Source organism: Solanum pennellii, chromosome 6 (genome assembly GCF_001406875.1).
Source record: "Solanum pennellii chromosome 6, SPENNV200".
NCBI classification, from domain to species: domain Eukaryota; kingdom Viridiplantae; phylum Streptophyta; class Magnoliopsida; order Solanales; family Solanaceae; genus Solanum; species Solanum pennellii.
This window is the reverse complement of record NC_028642.1, coordinates 44685609-44697286: the sequence shown is the minus strand read 5'-3', so window position 1 is coordinate 44697286 and position 11678 is coordinate 44685609. Positions and strand designations below refer to the sequence as shown.

Sequence of the window (11678 nt, the reverse complement as noted above, 5' to 3'; positions counted from 1 at the left end):
TACTATCCTGGTGTCGGAACGTGACACCCGATCCATTACTATCCTGGTGTCGGAACGTGACACCCGATCCATTACTATCCTGGTGTCGGAACGTGACACCCGATCCATTACTATCCTGGTGTCGGAACGTGACACCCGATCCATTACTATCCTGGTGTCGGAACGTGACACTCCGATCCCCTACTACTACGTGTCGGTTCGTGACACCCGATCCACTACCCTCAATCTTTTAGTTCATCAAGCTTTCTTTTATACCTAGGCATCATCAGTAGTAGAGTGGATTTAAGATTTTTAAGATTCCACAGTATCATCATTATAATCCATCACAATTACAAAATCACATCATGCAACCACACAATTAAGCATATAGAAGACTTTACAATATCACCCAATACATATCATTCGCTATTTAGAGTTTACTATCACATAGCATAAACCATAACCTACCTCCACCGAAGAATCGTGATCAAGCAATCTACTTCCCAAGCCTTTTTCCTTTCCTCAATGCTTCTGAACCTTTCCAATCTATCAAATGTATATGCATATTTGTAAGTTAACGAGTCTACAAACATCATATTATTCTATGTCTAGCTTAGACCCAAAATTCACCTAACTTTATATATATATATATTTCCTAAAATTCTAACCTAAGAGTAAGTCTTAATTCCTCCACTTAGCATAATTTTAGTAATAATCATATAGTATAATACACCAAATATTTAATTACCTATCTTAATATATCAAACTTTGATTTCTTATATTATAACAAAATTATAATATTAAAATTAGGCCACTGGTTACGAAACCGGTGGCAAGCTAGCAACAGCATGAAACCGATTTCCTCTCTCTCTCGTCTAAACTCAATAACACTAATACTACTAATAATAATATTAATAACAACAATATGACTGCCTTAATTCACCTTGGCATTTATCAATATTAGTGCATTAAGAAGTCTTAAAATAATCACACTATACCTTAGTAACATTCTTATCTAAATATGAAATTTTCTACTATAATCTAATCACGGTAATATTAATTCTTCTCTAATCACAATTTTCTACACACCTTAAAATTACTAACATCAATTCTTGACCATCACGATGCCATAATCATCTTCTAATTATGTTGCTGCCATTTCCCATACAAACCCACAAAAAATTTATCCCTACCATTTTCATATACAAAAGTTATCATATCATCCTTCTAATTTTTAAAAATATAATAATAATGATAAATTCTTGCCTAACATTTACTAACTAAAATTGGACAACCAACTTATTGGACATATAAAACAAATGGATCATTAACGCATTCCAAGAATTTCTACCTAATTTATATAACCCATCACATATTACTTAAGGAGAATTAAAAAAAGTTGAAGCATTACCTGAATTACAATCGTTTCTGATTGACGCCGCCGGTAATGTTTCTCTCGTTACTCTTCTTTATCTATTTTTTTTAATCTCAAGATGGGAACCCCTAATTATTATTTAAACCTAATTTGAGAGTGGTAGAATTGATCCACTATTAATTCTAATATTATTTTTACTAACCACCAACTAAATAAATTATAAAACTACCCCACTAATTTCATAATTATAATTATGAATAGTCCAAAACTTCCAGTTAGAATCTTTGAAAACTATTTTATGAAATAAAAAGCTCTAATATTTAAAACGACCAAATGGGTCGTTACATTAAAAGGAAGAAAAAGAACAGCGAAAAGAGGGTCTTGATCCTGATGTTTTTAGTTTGTTTATGGAGCATAATTCTTGTTCCAACTTGAACTTGAATAAATGATGTACGTGCACCTGAATAGGAACTCTTTAACCTTCTTGGTTGTTGATTTTAAATCTATTGTATGTGGTTGCATCCTTTTTGTCCTTTCAGTAGTTTAGTAAAACACTTAAATCTTACATAAAAGATTGTGTATTTTCATGCATGTATGCCATCTATTTTCTTGTCACCTGCCCTGAAAGTGTTCGGGTTAGGAGCATTTCCAACTTAGGATCCAAAAGTCTTCTTTTGCCTCAGTAATGGGCAAGGTGGTTCTTCAGAATCCACTCTCCTGTTGTGTTCTAATCGTCTTTCCACTTTTCTAGTTAGTCCTCAGATGAACATATCTACTAGTTGCCAAAATATTTGAATGTTTTCTTGAGCAATGAAGATGACATTCTGTAATTTCTTTCTCTAATATTTATCCACTTGCATAGGAAGGAGAAAACCTCAGTTGATACTTTTGGACCATGGTTTATACAAAGAACTTGATTACAATACCAGAATAAACTATGCTGCACTGTGGAAGGTGATTTTCAAATCCTTGCTAAGTTGTACATTCAGCTATTGGTTTACTCGTTCTATTAACATTAAAATCCGGTATGTACTGCAGGCTTTGGTATATTCTGATGCAGATGGGATAAAGGAAAACTGTGTAAAACTGGGTGCTGGAGACGATCTTTACGCATTGTTTGCTGGGATTCTCACAATGAGGCCTTGGAATAAAGTGATAGATTCTTCAGTTGATCATCTTGTTGTCAAAGGCACAGACGGTGACCGTTCAGAATTGCAGGTGACTTATTCTATGATAGTGTGGAGCTAAGTTAATATTATGAATCTGCTAAGCATCTTGTCCTAGATTCAGGGAGAGTGCTTATTTCTCCGTAGCTCCATTATCTAGCAATTATTTTCTTTAATTCCTTTTACTTTTTCTGGATAGTCTACATGGAGTATTTTCAGAAGTTCTGGGAAATATAATGTGTTTCAGAGAGATCTGTCATGAGCAGGCTGATCATTTAGCTTTAGCTGTGTTTTGTGGGGTAACATTATAAAGTATCATGTAATTTCTTTTGGCTGTGCTCCTCATGTGTTGGGTCTATGTTGAAACATAAAAGGAAGAGAAAATGATTTGTGACAGAGAAGTCTTTATTTTACCTTGTAAATAACTAATTCTTTTATATTTAACTTTTCCTAGTAAGTTTGCTCTCAATGAAGGTTTGGATTACTTCTAATTTCATTTGCTTTTGTCAACTATTTATGTTGTCATGCAGATGTATGCTTCTCAATATTTTCCACAAATCACTGAACTTCTGAGGAGATTGCCCCGGGTTATTCTTCTAATGCTCAAGACGAACGACTGCTTACGAGCAGTTAATGGGTCATTGGTATGAGTTTATTTTTGCTACTATTCATATGGTTATACTAGCATGAAAATCTTACAAACTCTGAGAACCCTCTTTTCTTGGATTTGTCAACCAACTTATTCAAATAAGATATTTGATGCTTGTGGACCCTTATTTTTTTGACATTTAGTTAACTGTCCACCGTCCTGAGTCAGCAAATAGAGGAAAAACTTCCTGCTGTTATACAAAAGGTTTATTTTTTTCTTTATTTCTTATTTATGATATGGTCAAGTTCATTCCCCAAAATCCTGAGCCCAATATGGCATGTTTTCACTTTGTTCCTTGGTGAGAACTTTAGAGGTGGAGGATCCCGACCTCTAAGCAATTCCCTTCCTCGTCTTCCCAAAAGATTTTATTTCAGTCATAACAGTTGCGAAACATTGAAGTATCCAAAAAAGCTGGTTTTTGAGTTACTAATAGATGAAAGTATTTGTTCCATTCCTGTTCTTGTTGGTGGTCCGTATGTCACATGAAGCATCTTGTGAATTATTTGTAACGTGACTTGAGCAATGATCAACTGATATTTCTTTCATTCTTCATCAAACAGATTCAAGGGCCTTCTCTTGAGTCATTCTTAATCATTGGAAGGGTTTCATCTGAAGCGGTTCTTGAGTCTATGTTGTTGCAAAAGAGATCATTATTATCTTGGATCAATTTTTGGATACAGAAGATCTTGTTGGAAGGCCGGGTTTGCGTAATGCATATAGCAGTGTGGCTTTTACAACTTCAGAAAGCATTGACATTGTGAAAGCAAGTATACTTCCAATTTTATTGGATGTCCACTAACATAGTGAAAGCAACTAACAATCAGGAGATGTTTAATATGGAATTTTGTTAAAACTTTCTATAGAAGGTGGATTCATTAATATTTTTCTTTGCAATTCTTTTGTAATATGCTGCATTTACAAATTTTTAAGCAGAATGAACCTCTTAGAGTAGGCTAGGGAAACAAAAATGTTTATTTGGTTGTGAATCATCCTAGGATGACAGCATATTTACTGGGATATATATGGTATTTTAGCCATAAAATGTGCAATTTCTTTTATGGCAGACTTTTTATCTATCAACTTTTGGAGAATCGCGTTTCGATTACAAACAAGCTTTCAATTCTTGTTCCAAATTTAAGTATATTAGGGGTTGACATTTACTTGAACGATTGCTGATAGTAAAAGTGATACCAGGTTGATTTTCCTTGAGTCACATTATTATACAACCTTTATAAATTTCTCACTTATCCTAGTGAGATTTTACTTTTATCTATCCATGTATAAATTGTCATACTGAGTTAGCATTCCATGTGTAACAAAATGTGTTGAGAAGATGATCTCCAACTTATAATTGTAATTTGAATTTCGAATCTAGAGTGAGATCCTTCTCGAGAAATTCTCTTAAACTCATCCTTTATGTCATGAATCATACTCTTGAAAGACATGTTAACACCCATATCTCAACTAATAACAAACACCCAATGTCCACAATCTCTTTCTATACTTACAAACCAAAAAAGCAACACCCAGTACCTTTTCAAGAATCAATCTTGAATGAAAATTTTGCAACATACCAATAATCCTCCTTCACCTAGTACCCAAGTCCTGCTTCTAAAGTCAGTTGTATTGTACAATCCACCATAAACATACACCAATATTGATAATTAGTCATATGTAAAGAAAAAGATCCTTAAAGAAGGTGTAAAATAAACATGTGATTGAAGTGTTATATTGGAATACATACAAGTGCGGAGATATTTAGATATTAAATGTGGCAAGGAAAGGTAGTTGAGAAATTTAGATACATACCTCAATAATCTGCCCCATCCGTGTACTGCTTCTCTTGCAACTAATTACTGCAATAATTAAACAGTTGCCATTTTCCTCATTTCATTTTCCCATTTGGTACAATATTCAACAAACATATTAATGACAAGTGTAAACAGTAGCTCACAAAGACTTTTTCTTTCACCCTTATTTCAATTTTGGTCTTGGTCTGATTTTAAAAGAGTAATTGCTTTCTAAATTCAAATTTAATTTCATTTATACTTCCTACTTACAATTAGCAATGAGTATTTATGACGTATTTAAGTTTATAGGTTTAAAAAACTTATAGAAAATTTTATGACACATTGAATTTTCATAATTTTTTTCATGCTCAGTCTAATATATATTTTCTCCAGTTTAAAACAATTGAATTATTAAGGTGTTTCATAATCTTTACGAAAAGAAGATTAGAATATAAATTAGACATTACTTTTCATTTTTTTCCTTATTAATTATTATCAAATTAATTTTTAGAATAATTCAAAGCAATTAAAGTTTCTTGAATTCATCCCATCGAAAATCCAAATGAAGAGTAAAAATTGAAGAATATTCTAAAAATAGTCTTGAAAGTTGGATAATTAAGTTAATTTAAAATATGAAAAATGTCTCAACTCTCAACAATTCAATTATTTGAAACAAAGGGAGTAGTATTGTTTTTTACCTGATGTTCGAAACTTGTATTGAAGCCCAATCCATTTTATATTCCGAATTCAAATTCAAAACTTTTGGCCAAGAATGAAACATGTGCCCTAAGTATTTCACAGGCATAATACATAAACATGACCATAATTTGGTTTTAGCGGACAACAACGACTTCTAATTTTGAGTGTGCACAAGTAAACTTGTATAAAAACTGAACAAGTAGACACATGTCTACATGACATAATATATGTACGATACAAAATTGTCATGTAATGTCCATTTATTCTTTTTTATACAAGTTAAAGTGTGCACTTATACATTTCCAAAATTAAAAATCATAATTATAATTAAGACCAAACTAAAAATCATGTTTATACATTATGTCGTATATTTCAAATACATGGAAAAATACTAAGTTAGGTGAGGAAGTGTAATCCTAACCCCTAGTAGTAGGTAGAAATAAGGTAGATGAGTTGCCACTTCCGTAGTTGAATTGAATGGAGTAATACAAAAGAGGGGGAAATTGAAAGATGAGGTTATAACAAGGAAGGGAAGAGAAGAGAAGAGAATAAGGGTTTCGGTGAATCGAGGATGGTTGGACCACAGAGGCCGCAGTTCGTTCTCTTTGGATCCTCTATTGTTCAGATCAGTTACAGCAATGGCGGTTGGGGTGCTATTCTCTCCGACATTTATGCCCGCAAAGTATCTTTCTCTCTTTTCTACTATTTGTTTGTTACCACTTCATGTTTTGCTATTTGTTTGTTATTCTGGAAACTATGCTGGGTGGTTGGGGTTACAAAAATAATCAACACTACTGCTTAAACAAACAAGGAATAATATACCAATTGTATTTTATCATGATGACACAATCAACTATGCTGGTTGCCAAAATGAGTTGTTCTGCATCTTGTTTAGGCTCACATCCTTTTCACAAGTAACCTAGTTGTAGTAAATTACATTTCTAATGTCTAAATAATGGAGTATTCCAAAACTAGTTACTTGCCTATCATTATTACCCTACTACTTCCATTCTTAGGGTTCCTTTGGTTTGGTATAAATAATCCAAGACTACCTAATACCTCCGACCAAATGCAGGCATTTTATCCCAAGATTATTATACCTTATATCTCACACCTAACGACTCCTAGCTTTAAGTCATACATATCTTTCCTTTCATCAAGTTTGAAAACCTATATTGAAATGTTTCTTGTGCTTCTCATCATTCTCACACTTCACTGAATTCCGATATCAATGAGCCAGTGAGAGGTGCCATGTGTTTATAATGAAATAGGTGCTCGCCTTATGGTTTTCAGTCCTCTTTCGCTGAAATGCCTTTTAAAGAGATTTTTTCCTAGCATCGGATATCTTCCTGGAGAGGAAGACCAATGCCAGATCAAGCATCCTCATTTTCTCTTTACTAGTTTGGAGTAGTAGGTATCCCTGCTACATATATTTTTTTTAATTGTTATCATAGGGTCTTGAATGTTAAGTTACACATCTGTTTTTTCTTGGTGTTGGAAACTTAACTTTTCCAGCATTGTCCATTTAGTGATTTTTTTGATGTTGGAGTAAATTAATCGAGATATAATCGATGAGAGTTTCATTTGATGATGAATCTGATGACTGACATCTGTTTCATATGTCTTGTTTTGGTATTGGCTCCATGTTACTTGGGGAAATTTGAAGTGCTCTCTTGTTGTGATCTTAAAAGTGCTTGTGTTGAAGTTTTCAGGTTCAACATTTACTGTAAAGTACCTCTTATACCAAGCTTTGTCTCATCACTCATGCACTAACGAATCCTGGCTTAAGCTATTAACACACAGTTCCATTAACTTACGCAGTGAGTCTTGATTTAGTAGAGATTAGAGAGTAATACCTTCTACTATACTGTAGGCGGACATATTATTGCGAGGTTACTATGGTTGGAACTCAAGACGTGCTATACAGGTCCTTGATCAAGTGTTTCCAAAGGTATTGCATCTTGCTCCCCAATATCTCTGAATGTTCAATTCATGTGAAAGTTTAAGTATAGCTAGACACTCCCTTTGCCTGATTTCTTCTTTTATTGACAGTTAAAAGACTGATTAATACTGCTGTTTGAAGAATCCTTTTCCCCAAGAAATAGTGCTATTTGCGTTAGAACTTAGCTATGCGTTTTGGTTCATATCATCTGACTATCAGAAAATTACCAATGTCTTCTTGGATTTTTATTGTGGAGAGCTTTTAAGAATTCAGAATGTCCTGTAGAAACCTACTTGTGTTTTTTAAAGATATCTCATCTGGACATCTGGTATTGGACGACATCTCCTATATACTGACTTTTGACTTCTTAAAATGGTGTTTTTCGTCTTCCAGGACACAACTGTTCAGCCTACATTGGTGATTGTTTACTTTGGTGGTAATGATTCAATGGGACCTCATTCATCTGGATTGGGTCCTCATGTACCTCTTCCAGAGTACATTGAGAACATGAGAAAAATTGCAACTCATCTCAAGGTATCTTATTTTACTACAATAATGTCCTTTTCTTTTGTTTTTGAGCTACCTGTTTGCTATTTTTATCTATAAAAACATGAACACATTGAGAACATGAGAAAAATTGCAACTCATCTCAAGGTATCTTATTTTACTACAATAATGTCCTTTTCTTTTGTTTTCGAGCTGCCTGTTTGCTATTTTTATCTATAAAAACATGAACAGTTAGCTGCCTCAAGAGAACATAACGCCTTTAGATACGTAATATTCGAGAAATCTTGAAATTATTTCACTTAGTTATATACATTGGATTTCACTTACTTTAATCAAACTGCAGTAATTTATTTTTTTTTGAGAAAAAAAATATAAAAAAATACAGTAATTATTGATCCCTGAATTTTTCTTTTTCTTGTTTTCTTTTGGTGGGGGTGGTTAGAGCCTCTCAGAGAATATTCGCATAATTTTTCTCAGTTGTCCACCTGTTGACGAGGCCAGAATTCGTGAAAATACAAGGTAATTCGATAACCATCATCAATATCATGTTATCTTTTACATTTTTGCTGTACTTATTTCCAAGTTCCATTCTCTGAACTGGATTTTGCCCTTTTTCTGATTAATGAAAAACAATTTCATCTCCTTTGGAAACAGTGCATATTTCAGTGAGTTGGTTCGAACAAATGAATTGTGTCGACAGTATTCTGAGGCCTGTATAGAGCTATGCAAAGAGATGAATCTGAAGGTTGTTGATCTTTGGACAGCACTTCAGAAAAGAGAAGATTGGTTGACTGCTTGTTTCACGTAAGTCCAGCTAACTATGTGTTTGTGCAAGTTGTATCTCTACCAAATTGAGAACCTCTGAGATCATTGAACTGTTTCTTTCCTAAATTTGAGTTAAATTCTTATCTGCTTCCCCTTTTAGTTAATTGGTTTGACTTTGACTCAAAAGTTCTTTTATAATTATTTATCTCTAAATATTGTTTCTGATTGGTTGGAAAATAAGTTTTGAGATGTTCAGCATTACAACTGAAGATCATGGGAAAATCTTTGTACACTAGATTTGTGGTATGTATTAGCATCACCCACAGAAATTGAACTTCCAGCATTGTCTCATAGCTCTAGTGTGTATTTTCTGAATACCTCCTCCAGAAAATACCATGAAATCAGTTTATGGAAGTTCTATACATGGCATAGCAAGTTGTAGTTGGGATCGAAGTATTTTTTTTCCAGTAGTTTGTTCAAGAATGCTGAGTTATGTTCACTATACTAGTGACGATATCTTTTTGTATCTGGTTCCAGACAAGGAATATTGTGTGTCGGTGATTATAGAGCAATCATTTCTCCATTCCCAGTTTCTCATTTTTTCCAGAGGAAACAAGGGCATAGTTTTTGAATTTGTTTGATGTGTTTTATACAGGGATGGGATTCACTTAGCGGAGGAGGGGAGTAAAATAGTTGTTGAAGAGATCCTCAAGGTGTTGAAGGAAGCCGAGTGGACACCTAGTTTACACTGGAAATCAATGGCAACAGAATTTCCTGAAGATTCTCCTTGTGATTTGGTTTTAGCAGATGGTAAAACCACAATAAACCCATCTGACTGGACTTACCATCGACAAATTCAATGGGATTAGATTAACCTTCAAACATAAAGCTTCACAATGTATCCTATATTTTCCCTTTTCATTCAAATGCTAATTTGTCACTTCTTTATTCATAAATATATTGAAATTACTCTTGGCCCAACTAGGCCTTTAGTTAATAAATAATACTATATCTAGTGTTTGTGATTATGTGATTGTATCTTCTATTTTAGGATGGACAATGTAGCACTTTTGTTCCACAAGTTGGAGAAGGAATATTCCCAACTTATAACATATCACCGTGTAATTGCTCTCCCAATGCTTTGGTAAAGATATCTGTCCTTTGATCCTTGCTTGCTATGTATTTTGTGTTGACTATACCTTCTTGCAATCTTTCTTTCAAGAAATGACAATCTTACTCTCTGTTTTGTCTGTTCATGATAGGTAGGATTTGAGGTAATTTTTATTCTCTCTCTCTTTAATTATTTGTCCATTTTTTTTTAAATTGTTTCTAGTTACTTGTTCATTTTGACAGAACAAGAAAAAATAATTTCTTTTACCTATTATACCCTCAATTAATTATTTTGAAAAAGACAAAACTTCTAGAAAATCTTAAGTTTTTAATTGGGCAAACTAAATGAATCTCACTAGTATAGATTCTAGTTAGTAAGATTTCCGATAGTTTCAAATATTACTTCTACCATATTTCGCTCTTAGGAAACATGAGCATGAATCCATCTGCAGAATTTTAAAATTGAGATACATATTTTATTTGTTTATTTTGTTTAAATTAATTGATTGTAACTAATTTTCTTAATTAGAGGTGTGATTGAGGATTTTCATATTATATGGACAATCAATTCTGGAAATTTAAATTAATCAAATCACTTAATATAAGACAAAAATTCGAGGAGATTAATTATGTTTAATTAATTTAATTTTATTATTCTTTTAAATAATAAATTCATTAATATTATTAATAAAAGACAAAATCATGTATATCTTGGTCATGTAATTTGATTTATTTTATTTTATTACTCTTACAAATATAAATTCATTAATTTGATGTATTTATTATCAATATATGATATATTCAACAAACTAAACACTTAGATGCATGAATATCATACAAGTACATTCATATGTATCATAGAAGTATCTAGTATTAGTTTTATGTATTTGCTATATGTATCTAACATTAATTTCATGTATCTATTTATATTATCTAATATTATCTCATGTATCTTTTATATGTATAATTTGATGTATCAAATATCAGTTTCCTACTTCATATCCAAAAATATGTATTTCATATACATAGTAAGAATATACATATAATTATATGTATCTACATATGGAATGTAACTAAAAATCACGATCTTAGAGTATTTGTTGTAACATTAATAAAAAAAATAAAAAACTTGAAAGCTCTTCCTTTTTTTTAGTATCTGACATTTTATTCGTAGATACATATAATCTTAACTCGGATACGTTAAATCTGTAACTAGATACATGTACAACTAATATCCTTCGTATCTCTTTCCTCTTCAGCAGAGATCAACGCCACTTCCGTTGCACGTTTCCTCGCCATCATGAAACCAACCTCTCCGACAAAAACTTCACCAAACTAGAAGGAAATCTTATGTTCTTAGTTGCGCTCTTCTCCTAGGCACACTGAAGAAGTGAAACTTGATGATTTTGTACATACTGCTATATTGACCTTGAAGGAGGGGTAAACATAACTTTTTTGAGGCATCCATTATTGTTGTAGTCATGAAAAAGGATGTAATTTGAGGCATCCATTATTGGTTTGGTGTGTTTCTATACGTCCCTATTCTTTTCTTGAAAAAGGATGTAATTTGATCCCCCTCATTCATTGGTTAACATGAGGATTAGGGGAAGAGTAATAGTTTGAGTTTTACCATAACTCATATTTTTGGAGAAAAGATACTTTTTAAAAGGATAAATTCTTTTGGCCGGAAAATTTT

At 32.7% G+C, this 11678-nt stretch overlaps 2 protein-coding genes across 2 annotated transcripts in view; both read left to right on the top strand.

The window, feature by feature from the left end:
* LOC107023891 (putative ABC1 protein At2g40090) overlaps positions 1-4260 on the top strand; it is a 15323-nt gene extending 11063 nt beyond the window's left edge. Inside the window, exons 9-12 of the mRNA XM_015224728.1 lie at positions 2217-2308; positions 2393-2572; positions 3051-3164; positions 3730-4260. Of these exons, the coding sequence (XP_015080214.1) occupies positions 2217-2308; positions 2393-2572; positions 3051-3164; positions 3730-3930 (587 nt within the window). The 3' untranslated portion in view covers positions 3931-4260. The remainder of the gene's footprint in view (positions 1-2216; positions 2309-2392; positions 2573-3050; positions 3165-3729) is intronic.
* Positions 4261-6065: 1805 nt separating this feature from the next.
* On the top strand, positions 6066-10050 carry LOC107021046 (GDSL esterase/lipase CPRD49-like). Its single transcript, XM_015221618.2, has 6 exons — positions 6066-6340; positions 7532-7609; positions 7994-8134; positions 8550-8626; positions 8762-8911; positions 9528-10050. Exons 1-6 carry the CDS (start codon positions 6230-6232, stop codon positions 9739-9741), a joined length of 771 nt encoding a protein of 256 aa, XP_015077104.1. The 5' UTR covers positions 6066-6229; the 3' UTR covers positions 9742-10050.
* The last annotated feature ends 1628 nt before the right edge of the window (positions 10051-11678 follow it).